Genomic DNA, 20,000 nt, shown 5'->3' with positions numbered 1-20,000 from the left:
CACATCCGGCTTCCCACCCACAGACACGGCCAATTGTGTCTGTAGGGACGCCCGATCAAGCCGGAGGTAACAAGGGACTCGATCCAGCGATCCCCGTGTTGGTAGGCAACGGAATAGACCGCTATGCTACCCGGACACCCGCCACAAAAAGTCTTAATGACTAACATGTGCACACACACACACACACACACACACTTGTGAGGACTCCTCATTGACTACATTGGTTCCCCAGCCCTTGACCTTAACCATCATAACTACATGTCTAATCTTAACCCTTACCCTTACCTTAACCTAATCCTGATCCTGACCTTAACCATAAACCCAAGTCCTCACCCCAAAATAGACTCTTAAAGAAGTGAGGACCACTGGGTGGTGTAGCGGTCTATTCCGTTGCCTACCGACACAGGATCGCCGGTTCGAATCCCCGTGATACCTCCAGCTTGGTCAGGCGTCCCTACAGACACAATTGGCCGTGTCTGCGGGTGGGAAGCCGGATGTGGGTCTGTGTGGTGGTCACTGCACTAGCGCCTCCTCTGGTCGGTCGGGACGCGTATTCAGGGGGGGGGAGAAACTGGGGGAAATAGCGTGATCCTCCCACGTGCTACGTCCCCCTGGTGAAACTCCTCACTGCCAGGTGAAAAGAAGCGGCTGGCGACTCCACATGTATGGGAGGAGGCATGTGGTAGTCTGCAGCCCTCCCCGGATCAGCAGAGGGGGTGGAGCAGAGACCGGAACAGCTCAGAGGAGTGGGGTATTTGCCTGGATACAACTGGGGGGGAAAAGTGGGGAAAATCCACACAAAAAAAAGAAGAAGAAGTGAGGCTCGGCCAAGATGTCCTCAGCTTGCAAAAATGTCCTCACTCTTATGGTTAAAAACTCAAAACTCAAATTGGTCCTTACAAATATGGAAGTACAAGAGCACACACACACACACACACCTCCAACAGACTACAATCTTTTAAATGGGTTTGTCTTTGCCTATTTCTGAGTATACAACACATTTCCAGTCATCTGGAGTACCAGCAGGGGGCGCTGTGTGTACCACAGTTTGAGAACCCCCAAGAGGAAAGCGTAGAAGCTGACGTCATCATGAGGGGGGACAGAACTCTGCATGTATAAAGAACACGGCGTGACGTAGTTTGTCAGAGAGGCTGTGTTGTGTCGATGCGTCTGAAGTGCAGGTGTTGGTCTGAAGAACTGTTTGCATCAGTGTGTTGACGCATGCTCAGTAATCCAGCTAAGAACGTCGAAGAAGGTTGAATCAGTTCGTCTGGATACAACGTTTACTGACTGATGCGTTTTATCACTCAGCTAAGTGACAAAGAAGAGGGATAAAATGTATCTGTCAATAAACGTTGTGTCCAGATGAACTCATTCAACCTTTGATGTTTGCATCAAGTTTATATGTCAGGATGCTGCCTTGAATACTGCCTACTACTACTACTACCACTACTACTACTACTACTATTACTACTACTACCACCACTAGTACTACCACTACTACCGCTACTACCACAACCACTGCTGCTACTACTACCACCACTCCTTCTACTACTGCTACCACCACTACTACTGCTACCACCAACTACTACCACAACCACTACTACTACTACTACTACCACCACTAGTACTACCACTACCGCCAACTACTACTGCCACTACCACAACCACTACTGCTACTACTACCACCACTCCTTCTACTACTACTACCACCACTACTACTACTACTGCTACCACCAACTACTACCACAACCACTACTACTACTATTAGTATTACTACTACTGCCACCACTAGTACTATCACTACCACCAACTACTACCACAACCACTACTGCTACTACTACCACCACTCCTTCTACTACTGCTACCACCACTACTACTGCTACCACCACCAACTACTACCACTGCTAATACAACCACAACCATGACTACTACTACTGCTACCACTACTGCTGCTATTACCACTACTACATCTACTACTGCTATTACCACTATTACCACTACTACAACAACCACTACCACTACTACTACTACTACTACCACCACTCCTTCTACTACTGCTACCACCACTACTACTGCTACCACCAACTACTACCACAACCACTACTACTACTACCACCACTAGTACTACCACTACCACCAACTACTACCACTACTACCACAACCACTACTACTACTACCACTACTAATACTACTACTACCACCACCAACTACTACCACTGCTAATACAACCACAACCATGACTACTACTACTGCTACCACTACTGCTGCTATTACCACTACTACTACTGCTACCACTACTACTACTACTGCTACCACTACTACTACTACTGCTACTACTACTACTGCTACTACTACAGTGCTGTTAGTTCTTACGTAGTTGGACCATGGCACCTTTTCCATTTACTGCCCGGTAGTGCAGCGTCTGCTCTCCGTGGTGAGAAGCTTCTGTTTTATCCATGTCTGCACTGGCCGCCACCAACACCGCAGTGGCTGATGGGGGAAATACATGTACTGCTCACAGATTTCTCAAAGAAAACAAGAAAATGACTTATTCCTTCAGGTTTTTGGGGAATCTTGTTATCTCGGCTGTAGCCCTACGAACATAGCATAGACTCCCTGCTAAGTCTAGCATCCCTGTGGCACCGGCGAGAAAGATTTCCCCAGTGTCCCCACTGCTCTTACTGGGAATCCCAAGTGTTCGCCCCAGTAAGAATGATTATGTGATCCCTTTGGTCGATGCTTTTATCTAAAGTGCCTTGAGTGTGTATGTTTTTTTTGTTTTTTTTGTAGCCTAGCTTGCCCCGGATGCCTAACTTTAGTTAGCACTGGTGCCAGGCGCTGTGCAGGGGAACATACAGGCACTTGGACCCCTAACCCTGGCAGTGTTTAGTTCCCTCATCAATCTACTGAGCTGCAGAAGGCAGTGGAGGCCTTGACCCCTGAAAGCTTTATAAGCAGTTTTCAGATGGGACACAGTATGCAGTGCGCTCACCTCTTTTCTTTTTCTTTTGCAAGCTGGGCGTGTTGCTAGCTATGCGACCAGAATGAGCAGGGTTTTCCTGATATATATATATATATATATATATATATATATATATATATATATATATATACACTACCGTTCAAAAGTTTGGGATCACCCAAACAATTTTGTGTTTTCCATGAAAAGTCACACTTATTCACCACCATATGTTGTGAAATGAATAGAAAATAGAGTCAAGACATTGACAAGGTTAGAAATAATGATTTGTATTTGAAATAAGAGCACAAACAGGCTCTAACCAGAGTAGAAAAAGAAGTGGGAGGCCGCGTTGCACAACTGAGCAAGAAGATAAGTACATTAGAGTCTCTAGTTTGAGAAACAGACGCCTCACAGGTCCCCAACTGGCATCTTCATTAAATAGTACCTGTTAGAGCCTGTTTGTGCTGTCCTCTGAAGGGAGTAGTACACACCGGTGTTGGAAATCTTCAATTTCTTAGCAATGTCTCGCATGGAATAGCCTTCATTTCTAAGAACAAGAATAGACTGTCGAGTTTCAGATGAAAGTTCTCTTTTTCTGGCCATTTTGAGCGTTTAATTGACCCCACAAATGTGATGCTCCAGAAACTCAATCTGCTCAAAGAAGTGCCCATCCAACCAATCCAACTTGTGGGAGCTGCTTCTGGAAGCGTGGGGTGCAATTTCTCCAGATTACCTCAACAAATTAACAGCTAGAATGCCAAAGGTCTGCAATGCTGTAATTGCTGCAAATGGAGGATTCTTTGACGAAAGCAAAGTTTGATGTAAAAAAAATCTTATTTCAAATACAAATCATTATTTCTAACCTTGTCAATGTCTTGACTCTATTTTCTATTCATTTCACAACATATGGTGGTGAATAAGTGTGACTTTTCATGGAAAACACGAAATTGTTTGGGTGATCCCAAACTTTTGAACGGTAGTGTATATATATATATATATATATATATATATATATATATACACACACACACATCCATCCATCTACCCATTATCCAAACCGCTTGTCCTGTTCTCAGGGTTGCGGGGACGGATGCTGGAGCCTATCCCAGCAGTCATTGGGCGGTGTGCCCATTTGGTTGGAAACCTGCTCTCCATGAGAGGGATTTCCTTCCCCCGGTGGCACGGCGGTGCCGTGGTTAGCGCGGTCACCTCACAGCAAGAAGGTCCAGGGTTCGAGCCCCGGGGTAGTACGACCTTGGGGGTCGTCCCGGGTCGTCCTCTGTGTGGAGTTTGCATCTTCTCCACGTGTCTGCGTGGGTTTCCTCCCGCAGTCCCAACACATGTAGGTCAGGTGAATCGGCCGTACTAAATTGTCCCCCCCGGGTGTGTGTGTGTGTGTGTGTGTGTGTGTGTGTGTGTGTCTGTGTTTGTGTGTGTGTGAGAGAGAGTGAGAGTCGGCCCTGTGATGGGCTGGCAGTCTGTCCAAGGTGTCTCCCCGCCTGCTGCCCAATAACAGCTGGGATAGGCTCCAGCTTCCCGTGACCCCGATTGGGATAAGCAGTTTGGATAATGGATGGATGAATGGATGGGTGGATGGATGGATGGATGAATGGAGGGGTGGGTGGATGGATGGATGAATGGATGGGTGGATGGATGGATGGATGGATGGATTACCTTCCCTAGGTCCTGATAACTTTCTTGACATTGTAGTTTTTTTTTGGTTTTTTTTTCACCAATTCCAATCCCCTCTCTTCTGACCACCGTTGCTCTACATCCATGTTCATCCCACAGTGAAATCCCTCTGACGAGCACCATCCCGGTCAGCGCCCCGAGTTCGGTCACGCCCAAACCCAAGTCATCCTCTCTCTCTCTCTCGTGGGTGCGCCTCTTAAACCGTGTTAACAGACACGCTGCAGCATTACATTGCGGTGCATGCCTGTAAAGGCACTCAAAGGGTCCTCTGTACTGCCTCGAGCACTCGCAGTCGGGCCTGCGGCCATTTTGAGACAGTATTCCCCCCCTGCATTTTCATCCGCTTTTATGCATCCAGCTCCGCATATCTTTTACGGTCTAATGCCTTGCATCAGTTTGTTGTGGACCACATTACGGACTACCGAGTAGGAGAAGAGTGGCACTTGTTTAGCCTGGAAAGGTTTGAAGTTATAATGCTATGCTTATACTCCGGTTTCCTCCCACAGTCCAGACACATGTAGGTCAGCTCAACTGGCTGTACTAAGTTGTCCCTAGGTGTGTGTGTGTGTGTGTGTGTGTGGGCCCCGTGATGGACTGGCAGTCTGTCCAGGGTGTCTCCCCACCTGCCACCCAATGACTGCTGGGATAGGCTCCAGCATCCCCGTGACCCTGAGAGCAGGATAAGTGGTTTGGATAATGGATGGATGGATGATCTACTTATCTATTACTATGCTATTGTGTGGGATATTTAGCCTTCAGTCCCTGTTTTTTGGCGCTGGCGAGAAGAAAAATAAAACATGCGGTGGGGCTCTGGCACTCGTTTCGAAGGTCTCGTCTCGCACTTCACAGCTTTACCACCCGGACTTACTGTGGAAATTCAACGATAATAACAATAATACATTTTATTTGTGGGCGCCTTTCAGAGCACTCAAGGACACCTTACAGGACACAGTAAAAAAACAAGCCGCGCTGTATCGGACAGCATAAAATCACAACAAAGCAGGGTGGACAATAAAAAGTTAACACAACGGGTAAATATAAAATCATCATCTGCCCAAAACTCGGTGCAGCGTGGATCAGACTGAATATGCCGGTGTGAAAAGGTGCGTTTGGAGATGGGATGTGAAGGCTGAAAGAGAGTCAGTGTTGTGAAGGTCTTGTGGGAGAGAGGTCCACAGGCTCTAGTCCCCATGGTAGTCCAGCGGGCCGGTGGTGTAGTGAGTTGGAGAGCAGAAGAGGATGTGAGGGTGTGGGGGGGTTGTGTGGATATGAAGGAGTTCAGAAAGATAGGAAGGAGCTGGGTTATTAAGGGCCTTAAAGGGGAGGAGCAGGATCTTGAAGTCAGTACGGTATATGTACACAATAGCCAAGGTCTCAGACTGTGCTGACTCGTGAGAACTTTTCAAGACCCGCTCGAGCACAAGCTTTAAATGTACTATTTAGAAATGTGGGAAATGAATATCGAACGTCCCCTGAGGAGGTCAACAAAGTGGTGTCTTCAGAGAGCGTTTCTTTTTCATTATTGTTTATGTCTCTGACACGTTGGAAAATGGGAATATGAAACATTCCTGTGTCGGCAATAGAAAAAAAAACAGCCTGAATTACAGTGTAGAGAGCTTTTGGTTTTTTACTACAATGGCAGACTGCTACAGTTGTGTTTAATTGGACCTGGACACTTCAGGTGGTTCAGGCATCTGATTAGGATGCCTCCTGGGCGCCTTCCTTAGGAGGTTTTCCGGGCACAGCCAACTGGGAGGAGACCCCGGGGTAGACCCAGAACTCGCTGGAGGGACTACATGTCCAGTCTGGCCTGGGAACACCTTGGGATCCCCCAGGAGGAGCTGGAGGTCGTTGCTGGGGAGAGGGAGGTCTGGAGTGCCCTACTTAGCTTGCTGCCACCGCGACCCCACCCCGGAGAAGTGGCTGAAGATGAATGAATGAATGAATGAATGAATGAATGAATGAATGAATGAATGAATGAATGAATGAATGAACGGATGGATGGATGGATGGATGGACCTGGACTGTTCTTGTGTCAGTCTTTACAGAAATTTTGGCTCCACTACTTTGAGTTGGACTCGCCATTTTAAACTGTTGGACTTGAGTCAGACTTGACAAGCTTTGGTATCAGACCTGACTCAGACTGGTCCCCCACTAAAGGCTTGGTCTGGACCTGGTCTTAACTATGACACTAACGTGTGGCCACGTAGGGTAACGGATGGATTACTGTCTAGTCGCAGCCATTTATGGAGACACGTGGCACGGGCTGAAAGTGGAGGCGGACCATGGACGTATTATAGTAGATCTGGACACCGGATCTAAAGATGGCGCCTGTTCATTCCTTTTTTCTTTTCTTTTTTTATATTTCTATTGAACATTGTTCATATTCATGTACAGATTCTTGAAGAAAGTTCATTATAAAATATACATTCCATCCAAAAATACATAGATATATCCAAAGTGCCAAAGGGAAAAGTATGTAAACATTTCTATACAGTATATCAGGAAGTACATAGAGGTTGAATGTCACATGACAAATATACGGGAATGTATTATGAAAATAAGGGTACAAACAATAATAAATTAAATACATGACATACACTAATTGAAAATAATAAAACATAGTCCATCATACAAGGGGGAATTAATAAGGACATCAGTCTTCTAATTCAGTGGGGAAATGTTTTAACACCTCATAAATATTTAGAGCTTTTGTATCGGTCATTAGTTTTAAAGATTTCAAGTATAATCTAGCCCCTGTTCATTCCTATCAGAATTGCTCGCCTGGCGCATACGCCGAAAAAGTTTCTGGCTTCCGGGTTACTTCCGGGTATGTGGGGCCCACTGACTATGCAAAAAGTTTCTGGCTTCCGGGTTACTTCCGGGTATGTGGGGCCCACTGAATATGCAAAAAGTTTCTGGCTTCCGGGTTACTTCCGGGTATGTGGGGCCCACTGAATATGCAAAAAGTTTCTGGCTTCCGGGTTACTTCCGGGTATGTTGGGCCCACTGACTATGCAAAATTTCTGGCTTCCGGGTTACGTCCGGGTATGTGGGGCCCACTGAATACGCGCAGTAGGGTTACTCCCATCATGCCTCTGGGCTACGAGAACGAGCGACACGCGTTCGGGATCCGGCGCTGCGCGTTCATGAATGCTACGCTAGCGGACTTCGTGGATGCGTGATAAGACTACTACGGGACTCACTTGGGACTTGAAACCATGGATGTGTAAACTACTAATAAGACCCGTTAGCCCCTAGCTAGCTAACGGGTCTGACCCTTTAGCCGAGCGGTTAGTGACGTCGCCTTGTGGTGCAGTACACTCCGTATCGAATCCCGCACCGGGCAAGAAAATAACCGGTTCAAAACCACAAAAAAATACGTTCAAAACAAAGTCTAACAAGTGACCAATAAACGCGACGCAAAACCACAAGCTCGTAATATCCTGACGTGTGAAAGAGAAGCTCAGCTCTGTGCCATTTGTCCACCTTCACCTTAGATTTGTGTTGGTCCGAACAGCGTTCGTTTAACCCAGCAGAGATCCGCGCTCCCGAGACACGCGGGCCGCGCGCAGAGGGCTCGTACGCAGCCGTGACGTCACGCAGAAACAAATTCTGGGCTTTGGAAAATTAAAAAAAAGACGATTAAAACCCCATGGCTTAAGAATATACGATACAGAGAGTGCTAATTGACCATGATTGGAGCTGCGGGTGTCCTGGCAACAGTTTTACAGGCGTCTCTTTTTACAATGGAGGTCTATATCAGTGGTTCTCAACCTTTTTGGGGTCCTGGACCCCCTGCGTATTTTTGATCTACCCTGAGGACCCCTCCACCTGATGTTGGGGGAGGGGGGTTGCAATTTGATAGAAACAGTAGAAACTGCATTTTAAATTGCATTATAGCATTTATTCACTCTTTGGGGCAAAAATAAGAGCTTTCAGTTGTAACTTAGATATAGTTAACAAAACAGAATTCTTATGCAGTAACTTTCAGATATATGTAACAACACAGAATATGTATTCAGTAACTTTCAGATATATGTAACAAAACAGAATATGTATTCAGTTACTTTCAGATATATGTAACAAAACAGAATATGTATTCAGTAACTTTCAGATATATGTAACAAAACAGAATATGTATTCAGTAACTTTCAGATATATGTAACGAAACAGAATATGTATTCAGTAACTTTCAGATATATGTAACAACACAGAATATGTATGCAGTAACTTTCAGATATATGTAACAACACAGAATATGTATTCAGTAACTTTCAGATATATGTAACAAAACAGAATATGTATTCAGTAACTTTCAGATATATGTAACAAAACAGAATATGTATTCAGTAACTTTCAGATATATGTAACAAAACAGAATATGTATTCAGTAACTTTCAGATATATGTAACGAAACAGAATATGTATTCAGTAACTTTCAGATATATGTAACAACACAGAATATGTATGCAGTAACTTTCAGATATATGTAACAACACAGAATATGTATTCAGTAACTTTCAGATATATGTAACAAAACAAAATATGTATTCAGTAACTTTCAGATTTTTGTAACAAAACAGAATTGTTATGCAGTAACTTTAAACAATGCAAACGGGAGCGAGATCTCTTATTAAAATACAATAAATGACACTTGTGAAACAGATGTAATTAGAGAAAAAAGTCCTGTTACCCTTTATAGTTGAGGTAGATAAAGGTCTCAGTCACATTTGAGTAAAATAATCCTGTTTCTATAAATGTCATAGGATCTTTTTTTTTAAAGATATTTTATTTTCACGGACCCCTTGCAATTACACCACGGACCACTAGGGGTCCGCGGACCCCCGGTTGAGAAACACGGGTCTATGGGGAAGATGCTTTGTGGGCCGCTGGGGAGTTTTCGCTGCAATACCGCGAGTGACCACTGGGGGGAAATTGGCTGCAAGGCTCCAGCTCTACTATAACACATCCACGAGGCGGACAGGGACGGTGCCTCCAGATGAGTTCAGTACAAGCACGGCTTACACCGGAAGGTGTCCCCCTCCGCCTGTCTTCGGCCTAGGTGGAGGAGTGCGAGCCTGGAGGTCGAATTTCCTTCACAGCGCCAGCATGTGTCCTTTTCTGACCTCCCCCCCCCTCATCCATGTCCTTCTCGTGCATTTAACATCTCCTCCTTGTTTCCCAGAAGAACCGTCCTCTGTGTAATCTGCAGGCCTCGACACCGGCACCAAACCCGGCAGAACCGCCAAACGAACGGGAAGGCGCGAGACCGGCAGGTGAAAATAGAGTGGGGGGAAAAAAACGGAATGCTGGAATATGAATATCGAATCTAATAAAAAAAAGATAGGTGTTGCTAGGCAACCAGGATGCCGAACAACACCTCGTGCCGTGGCGGCGTTTTGCAGGCGAATGGCGTCGAGGTAAAAGCAGCAACCTCTTGGGGGGGGGGGGGGGTTTAGGAGCGAGTATTGATATTTTTTCCTTCGGCACACGAACCTTCATAATTCATGATGTGATAAATAGGAAGAGCCATGAACCGAGGAGCCTTTGGGTTTAATTAAATCAGAGGTAGGAGCACCTGACGCTACGTGCGAGGTCAGAATGACCACCAAGACACCAGTACGGCGCAGCTCCTGGAGATCACGTCGGGGCTCTTCGGCCGAAGACCAACGCCAACGCAGGAAGGGCAGGTCTCCGTTAGACGCCGCCAGCCGCGGGTCGTCCGCCTCACAAGCGACTCCTCCTCCATAAGCGATGACATCAAGCTGTCATACGTCGCCTTAAAGCTCGGCTGTTCGGTCGGAGCGGCGGTCCTCCTGTGTATCGCTGCTCGTTTGCCCAGCCTAAATAATTAGCTCGTTTCACTGACATCATCACAGGCCGTGGGAACATAGGCCACATAGTGAGGCGCTTTAAGGTACACACATCGGACTTTTAAAAAACAACTCCTGAATCGGTCATGTGAAGGAATTATGAAATATGATTCCTTAATGGGCAGCATGGCGGTTAGCGCGGTCGCCTCGCAGCAAGAGGGTTGTGGGTTCGAGCCTCAGGGTAGTCCAACCTTGGGGGTCATCCTGGGTCGGGAGGTCTGAAGACATTTAGGTCAGGTGAATAGGCCGCACTGAATTGCCCCTGGGGTATGAATGTGTGTGTGTGTGGGGTGGGGGGAGGGCTGTGATGGACTGGCGGGCTGTCCGGGGCCAATTACTCCACCCTTCCGAGCCGTCCCGGTCTCTGCTCCACCCCCTCTGCTGATCCGGGGAGGGCTGCAGACTACCACATGCCTCCTCCCATACATGTGGAGTCACCAGCCGCTTCTTTTCACCTGACAGTGAGGAGTTTCACCAGGGGGTGATCACGTGGGAGGATCACACAACCCCCCCCCCCAACAGGCACCCGGACTGACCACAGGAGGCGCTAGTGCAGCGACCACAAATCCGGCTTCCTACCCGCAGACACGGCCAGTTGTGTCGGTAGGGACGCCCAATCAAGCCGGAGGCAACACGGGGATTCAAACCAGCGATCCCCGTGTTGGTAGGCAACGGAATAGACCGCCACTACTCCACCCGGACGCCCCCGTTGGCTTAACGTTTTAATAAACAGTCATCAACAGCATGGAGAGGTGGTTTTAGGCAGAGTGAAGGGCCTCCGCCTGCAGGAGAACCACGGGATCCGTTTCCGGTGTCGCTCCTGGCTAATTATAACGGCAGCCAAGGAGTAAAGCCCAGCATCTTCTTATGATACGGTGGGCGGTGGCCTCCTCGGTGGTGTAGTCTTTCCACATCGGGGGGGGGGGGGAATCTAAACTGCCAGGCTTGCGGAGCCGTCTGTGTGTGGAAACTGACGGACTGATCAATTACAGTCTCGTGAGTTTGAAATCCACCTGATCGGGGTAGATTGGCACCCGGTGGTTATAAATAAACCTCCCCTAAGCAGCGGTGACAGATTGAAACGAAAGCCGGGAGGTTTTCCCTACGGAGCGCCGTCTTCCCGGGAAGATTAGTGGGCGGGGGGTGGCGGTGGCGGGGTGTTGTCTTACGTCTCCTTTGAGCATTTCGACATTTCAGGTGTATTTGGGTACAGCGCTTCATATTGGGATTGACAAAAGAGAATCAGAGAGCCAAACAAAACGGGGAGATTATGAATTATTCATCTCCCCCTCTCTCCCATCCTCCTCCATCTCCTCCTCCTCCTCCTCTGAAGTTGCCTCCTCGTTTTTCTGTTCTCGCTTGGGACCTGGTTCTGTTTCTAGTTCTCGTTCTCTCTCTGTCTCCACTAACGGTTTGGGCGCCGAGCGACTCCTCCTCTGGGAAAGCTCCCTGTGTGAGGAGGTGACACTCATCTCCGTTTTGACACTCGGTTTCCCTCGTTTAGTCTTGTCAGAACCGCCTTGTGTACCCGGGTGAGATCAGACCCGCTGACTCCGCGGTCTCCTGTTCGACACTTAAACAAAAAGAAGAAGAGGACTCTTTAGGGTGGTTATTAACATGAACCCTGGCCTGCTTTTCTGTATTTACATTATTTAGAGTATGCTGTGCACGTGCCATTTGCTATTCTGTTTTAATCTCCTTGTTTTTAACAGCGGCCCTGACAGCAGGGAGGAGAATTGAAGATGAAACAGCTCATTTTTACATCGTCTTCCTCTCTTGTCTGTTTTCCCCCGCTGCACAGATCACACGCATCGGCCTGGTGGTTCACAAAACTAAGACGCTGGACTTCCAGGTGTTGGCGGGCTCTGCGGGGTTTCTTATGGCGGCCTACTGTGTTGGTAAGACCCACGACTTGCACGGCTTGTATCCCTTTAAACTGGCGGCAGGGATACCCAGACCGCATCCGGATGTGGGCCACTTCAGGCAGTGATGCTGGTCTTCTTCTGGTCCTGGCTAAATGGATGTGAGCCTGAAGTGGCCCACATGTATAACAGCAAATATGGCCCAAATATGCCAAATCACATGTGGGCCTTTTTTGGCAAAGATGCGGTGCTCTGGGCAACATGTGGTCTGGATGTGACCCTGAAGTGGCCCGTGTGGTAAATGGTGAATATGGCCCAAACATCACAACACAAATATGGGCCACCTTTGGCAAATATGTGGCACATGCGGCATTGCTATGGGTTGGTTCTGGTCCAGATCTGGCAAACAGGAGTGGACCGCCCAAGTGCCATCATTCCACGCGGTGTGTGGGCCGGATGAAAGTGTTGGTGTGGGACGGGTCCGGGCCACAGCAGTTTTGCTATCTGGGCAGCCCGGGAGGTGGAGAAGTGGGCTAGCAACTGCAAAGTTGCTCATTTATCCTACAACCACCTGGGAAAATGTACTTGGACAGTCACATCTACTACTGCATAAGAGGCTGTAAGCGACAGGAAGCCAGTTATTTCAGTGGCAGCTAGCGGGCAAAGGCGGAGGCTGGCGACAGTGACAGGGTGGCACCAAGCGAGATAACAGGGGAAAGTCGAGAAATGTTCAACTTTTATAAATGTGCTATGACGCATAGGTGCAACAACTCAAGCGAACCAATCATCAGAGCGCTTGTCCACAAGAAACGGACACATCGTGGGGCGTCCGGGCAGCATAGCGGTCTGTTCCACTGCCTACCAACACAGGGATCATCGGTTCGAATCCCCATGTTACCGCCACCTTGGTCGGGCATCCCTACAGACACAGTTGGCCGTGCCTGTGGGTGGGAAGCCGGGTGTAGGTATGTGTCCTGGTCGCTGCACTAGCGCCTCCTCTGGTCAGTCAGGGAGCCTGTTGGGGGGGGGGGGAATAGCGTGATCCTCCCACGCGCTACGTCCCCCTGGTGAAACTCCTCACTGTCAGGTGAAAAGAAGCAGCTGGTGACTCCACGTGTATGGGAGGAGGCATGTGGTAGTCTGCAGCCCTCCCCAGATCAGCAGAGGGGGTGGAGCAGCGACTGGGGATGGCGTGGAAGAGGGGGTTAATTGGCCAGATACACTTGGGGAGAAAAATTAAAGGATACGTGGGGGCGGATCACGCTATTCCCCCCAGTTCCCCCTCCCCCCTGAACAGGTGCCCTGACCGACCAGAGGAGGCGCTAGTGCAGCAACCAGGACACATTCTCACATGCGGCTTCCCACCCGCAGACACGGCCAATTGTGTCTGTAGGGACGCCCGACCAAGCCGGAGGTAACATGGGGATTCGAACCGGCGATCCCCAGAATAGACCGCTATGCTACCTGGACGCCATTCGCTCTAATTGTTTTTATTATGTTAGTCCTGTAGTTAAATATTGTGTAAAACCGGAAATCCACTGACCGTAAAAATCAGCTTCCTGTCTATTTTTGTTTTATGGAGAAGTGGGAACCAAAATTCAGTTTGTCGTTTCAGCATGGTAGGCAAGAAGTGAGCACCTGAATCTGATTGGTTATTGCAGACCGATATGTGTTGCCCATATCGCTTATTGCAGGCCGATATGTGTTGCCCATATCGGTTATTTTGGGTCGATTTGTTGCCCATATCAGTTATTGCAGGCCGATATGTGTTGCCCATATCGGTTATTGCGGGTCGATGTGTTGCCCATATCGGTTATTGCGGGTCGATGTGTTGCCCATATCGGTTATTGCGGGTCGATGTGTTGCCCATATCGGTTATTGCGGGTCGATGTGTTGCCCATATCGGTTATTGCGGGTCGATGTGTGTTGCCCATATCGGTTATTGTGGGTCGATGTGTTGCCCATATCGGTTATTGCGGGTCGATTTGTTGCCCATATCAGTTATTGAGGGTCGATTTGTTGCCCATATCGGTTATTGCGGGTCGATGTGTTGCCCATATCGGTTATTGCGGGTCGATTTGTTGCCCATATCAGTTATTGCGGGTCGATTTGTTGCCCATATCGGTTATTGCGGGCCGACGTGTGTTGCCCATATCGGTTATTGCGGGTCGATTTGTTGCCCATATCGGTTATTGCGGGTCGATTTGTTGCCCATATCGGTTATTGTGGGTCGATGTGTTGCCCATATCGGTTATTGTGGGTCGATGTGTTGCCCATATCGGTTATTGTGGGTCGATGTGTTGCCCATATCGGTTATTGCGGGTCGATGTGTTGCCCATATCGGTTATTGTGGGTCGATGTGTTGCCCATATCGGTTATTGCGGGTCGATGTGTTGCCCATATCGGTTATTGCGGGTCGATGTGTTGCCCATATCGCTCTAAAGTCCAACACTTCTTTGGAGGTTGAATCAGTTGGTCTGGATACAGCCACGTTTCATGATTTTCTCACTTGGGTTACTGACATGCGTCAAGACATCCAACATTTCTTCTCACCCTATAGAGGAATCAGAGTTTCACATCTTTCTTTTTTCTTCTTCTGAGGAGTCTTGTTTATGTGCCTGAAGAGCCTGCATGAATGGTGAAGATAAAGATATTAGTGGATATATTAATAATATGACTGACTGGATATGAAGTGTGATATGGAGTATGATATGGAGTATGACGTGAAGTATGATATGAAGTATGACGTGAAGTATGATATGGAGTGTGATATTGAGTATGATATGAAGTGTGATATTGAGTATGATATGGAGTGTGATTATGGAGTATGACATGGAGTGTGATATGAAGTGTGATATGGAGTATGATATGGATGTGATATGAAGTGTGATATGGAGTATGACGTGAAGTATGATATGGAGTGTGATTTGAAGTGTGATATGGAGTATGATATGAAGTATGATATGGAGTGTGATATGGAGTGTGATATGAAGTATGATATGGAGTGTGATATGGAGTACGATATGCAGTATGATATGGTGTGCGATATGAATTATGATATGGAGTGCGATATGGAGTGTAATATGAAGTATGATATGGAGTGCGATATGGAGTGTGATATGAAGTATGATATGGAGTGTGATATGGAGTATGATATGGAGTGTGATATGAAGTATGATATGGAGTATATGAAGTATGATATGAAGTATGATATGGAGTGCGATATGAAGTGCGATGTGGAGTGTGATATGAAGTATGATGTGGAGTATATGAAGTATGATATGAAGTATGATATGGCGTGCGATATGAAGTATGATATGAAGTATGATATGGAGTGTGATATGGAGTATGATATGAAGTATGATATGAAGTATGATATGGAGTGTGATTTGAAGTGTGATATGGAGTATAATATGAAGTATGATATGGAGTATGGTATGGAGTATTATATAGAGTATGACGAAGTATGATATGGAGTATATGAAGTATGATATGGAGTGTGATATGGAGTGTGATATGAATTATGATATGAAGTATGATATGGAGTATATGAAGTATGATATGGAGTGTGGTATGGAGTATGATATGGAGTATGATATGGAGTGTGATATGGAGTATGGTATGGAGTGTGATATGAAGTATGATATGACATGCGATATGGAGTATGATATGGAGTGCGATATGAAATATGATATGAAGCATGATATGGAGTGCAATATGGTGTGCGATATGAAGTATGATATGGAGTGTGATATGAATTATGATATGACGTATGATATGGAGTGCAATATGGAGTGCGATATGGAGTGTGATATGAAGTATGATATGTAGTATGATATGAAGTATGATATGGAGTGTGATATGTAGTATGATATGGAGTGCGATATGGAGTGTGATATGTAGTATGATATGAGCTGTCTGTGCTGCCGCTGCTTGGGTCAGTGTGGCTATGGATTAGATGACATGTGAAGGTAAAGGCTTCAATATGATGTTCACTCACCTAAAGAATCACGTTCTGTTGCTCACACACACACACACACACACACACACACACATACACACACACACACACACACACACACACACACACACACACACACACACACACACACACACACAATTATGGTGATCTGATCAAAGAGCAAATATCCGAAAGCATGTGTGTGCGTGTGCCACGCGGCTGCTAGAGTAATCCGTGACAGGTGTGCGTGCCTGGGCACGCCTTCGCGCACACACGTGTGTTTGATCTGGCTTTGATGTTTGAGTCGGCATTCTCAGTACTCGGAGGCGCGCCGCGCGCCTCGGGACTCGGAAAGGGGGCGGGGCGACTTGACCATCAATCAGACCGTGTAAATGCAAGGCGGAGGACTTCAGCGCCATCGCTCCGAGTGCAGGGGACAGGGCGGGGCCGCCTGTCAATCAGCGGTGTTAGGTAAGCTCTCTGTGAGCTCGCGGGCTTTTCATGTTGGCAGGGTGGGGCAGATAGCAGGTCTCGGACCCCTGAGGAGTGAGGCGGTGCACCGAGCAGGCTGCCTGTTCTGTCAGCGGACGGGAAGATGATGAGGTTTCACACCTGGGAGGCACCGCTGACAAGAAGTTTTCATATCTATATCTATCTATCTATACATCTATATCTATATATATCTATATATATAGATATATATAGATATATATCCATATCTATCTATCTATCTATCTATCTATCTATCTATCTATCTATCTATCTATCTATCTATATATATATATCCATATCTATCTATCTATCTATCTATCTATCTATCTATCTATCTATCTATCTATCTATCTATCTATATATATATATCCATATCTATCTATCTATCTATCTATCTATCTATCTATCTATCTATCTATCTATCTATCTATCTATCTATATCTATATCTATTTATCTATATATAGATATATATCTATATATCTATATATATCTATATATTGATATATGTATGTGTGTATATATGTATACATATATGCAATTATATATATGTGTGTGTCTGTATGTCTATATGTGTATATGTGTATGCATTTGTATTTGTGTGTATAATATAAGTATGTTTCTTACTCTTATTGAGCTGCAGGGTGAACAAAGCATGGGTGAATGCAGGCTGCACTGATTCACTATTTAGATTCCATCAAAAGCTTCATTTTTAATGCAGTAAATCTTAAACCAGCCATGCCAGCAGTGTAAGGTATCTTAAACTAGCCATGCCAGCAGTGTAAGGTATCTTAAACTAGCCATGCCAGCAGTGTAAGGTATCTTAAACTAGCCATGCCAGCAGTGTAAGGTACCTTAAACTAGCCATGCCAGCAGTGTAAGGTATCTTAAACCAGCCATGCCAGCAGTGTAAGGTACCTTAACCCAGCCATGCCAGCAGTGTAAGGTATCTTAACCCAGCCATGCCAGCAGTGTAAGGTACCTTAAACTAGCCATGCCAGCAGTGTAAGGTATCTTAACCCAGCCATGCCAGCAGTGTAAGGTACCTTAACCCAGCCATGCCAGCAGTGTAAGGTATCTTAAACCAGCCATGCCAGCAGTGTAAGGTATCTTAAACCAGCCATGCCAGCAGTGTAAGGTATCTTAACCCAGCCATGCCAGCAGTGTAAGGTATCTTAAACTAGCCATGCCAGCGGTGTAAGGTATCTTAAACTAGCCATGCCAGCAGTGTGAGGTATCTTAAACTAGCCATGCCAGCGGTGTAAGGTATCTTAACCCAGCCATGCCAGCAGTGTAAGGTATCTTAAACCAGCCATGCCAGCAGTGTAAGGTATCTTAACCCAGCCATGCCAGCAGTGTAAGGTATCTTAAACCAGCCATGCCAGCAGTGTGAGGTATCTTAAACCAGCCATGCCAGCAGTGTAAGGTATCTTAACCCAGCCATGCCAGCAGTGTGAGGTATCTTAAACTAGCCATGCCAGCGGTGTAAGGTATCTTAACCCAGCCATGCCAGCAGTGTAAGGTATCTTAACCCAGCCATGCCAGCAGTGTAAGGTATCTTAAACCAGCCATGCCAGCAGTGTAAGGTATCTTAACCCAGCCATGCCAGCAGTGTAAGGTATCTTAAACCAGCCATGCCAGCAGTGTGAGGTATCTTAAACCAGCCATGCCAGCAGTGTAAGGTATCTTAACCCAGCCATGCCAGCAGTGTAAGGTATCTTAACCCAGCCATGCCAGCAGTGTAAGGTATCTTAAACTAGCCATGCCAGCAGTGTGAGGTATCTTAAACCAGCCATGCCAGCAGTGTAAGGTATCTTAAACTAGCCATGCCAGCAGTGTGAGGTATCTTAACCCAGCCATGCCAGCAGTGTAAGGTATCTTAAACTAGCCATGCCAGCAGTGTAAGGTATCTTAACCCAGCCATGCCAGCGGTGTAAGGTATCTTAAACTAGCCATGCCAGCAGTGTGAGGTATCTTAACCCAGCCATGCCAGCAGTGTAAGGTATCTTAAACTAGCCATGCCAGCAGTGTGAGGTATCTTAAACTAGCCATGCCAGCAGTGTGAGGTATCTTAAACTAGCCATGCCAGCAGTGTAAGGTATCTTAAACCAGCCATGCCAGCAGTGTAAGGTATCTTAAACCAGCCATGCCAGCAGTGTAAGGTATCTTAAACTAGCCATGCCAGCAGTGTAAGGTATCTTAAACTAGCCATGCCAGCAGTGTAAGGTATCTTAAACTAGCCATGCCAGCGGTGTAAGGTATCTTAAACCAGCCATGCCAGCAGTGTAAGGTATCTTAAACTAGCCATGCCAGCAGTGTAAGGTATCTTAAACTAGCCATGCCAGCAGTGTAAGGTATCTTAAACCAGCCATGCCAGCAGTGTAAGGTATCTTAAACCAGCCATGCCAGCAGTGTAAGGTATCTTAAACTAGCCATGCCAGCAGTGTAAGGTATCTTAAACTAGCCATGCCAGCGGTGTAAGGTATCTTAAACTAGCCATGCCAGCGGTGTAAGGTATCTTAAACTAGCCATGCCAGCAGTGTAAGGTATCTTAAACCAGCCATGCCAGCAGTGTAAGGTATCTTAACCCAGCCATGCCAGCGGTGTAAGGTATCTTAAACCAGCCATGCCAGCAGTGTGAGGTATCTTAAACTAGCCATGCCAGCAGTGTAAGGTATCTTAAACTAGCCATGCCAGCAGTGTGAGGTATCTTAAACTAGCCATGCCAGCAGTGTAAGGTATCTTAACCCAGCCATGCCAGCAGTGTGAGGTATCTGCCAGTGTGTCGTGGGTTGTAAATGGGTTACGGCTGTGCGTTGTCAGTAGAAATTTAAGTTTTGAGGCGGATGTTGTCGCTCTTTGCAGAGGAGAGGGCTTTTTTTTTGCAGTAAACTCATGCCCCTTTTCCACTGCATGGTACTGGCTCGACTCCACTCGACTCTATTCGACTCTACTCGCTTTACTGTTTGGGATTCGGTTTTCCGCTGCAGGTAGTTTCCCCTCACGGTGAAGCCCTGCTTGTCATTTATGGACGTGTTGACTAGTTTCTTTTTAAAGATTTTATTTATATTTAAATAAATATGAATAAATATACATATATTTATTTATATTTATATTTTATTTATTTATTTATAGTGGTATTTTCATGTCACCT

General features: G+C 46.5%; 1 protein-coding gene across 1 annotated transcript in view; it reads left to right on the top strand.

Annotated features, from left to right (window-relative positions):
* Positions 1-20,000, top strand: part of hoga1 (4-hydroxy-2-oxoglutarate aldolase 1) — a 37,257-nt gene that overhangs the window by 9,647 nt on the left and 7,610 nt on the right. The window contains exon 5 of the mRNA XM_056280934.1: positions 12,335-12,431. Within this exon, the coding sequence (XP_056136909.1) occupies positions 12,335-12,431 (97 nt within the window). The remainder of the gene's footprint in view (positions 1-12,334; positions 12,432-20,000) is intronic.

Source organism: Lampris incognitus, chromosome 5, assembly GCF_029633865.1.
Source record: "Lampris incognitus isolate fLamInc1 chromosome 5, fLamInc1.hap2, whole genome shotgun sequence".
Lineage (NCBI taxonomy): Eukaryota > Metazoa > Chordata > Actinopteri > Lampriformes > Lampridae > Lampris > Lampris incognitus.
The sequence above is the reverse complement of the archived record's forward strand: the minus strand, read 5'-3'. Positions and strand labels throughout refer to the sequence as shown.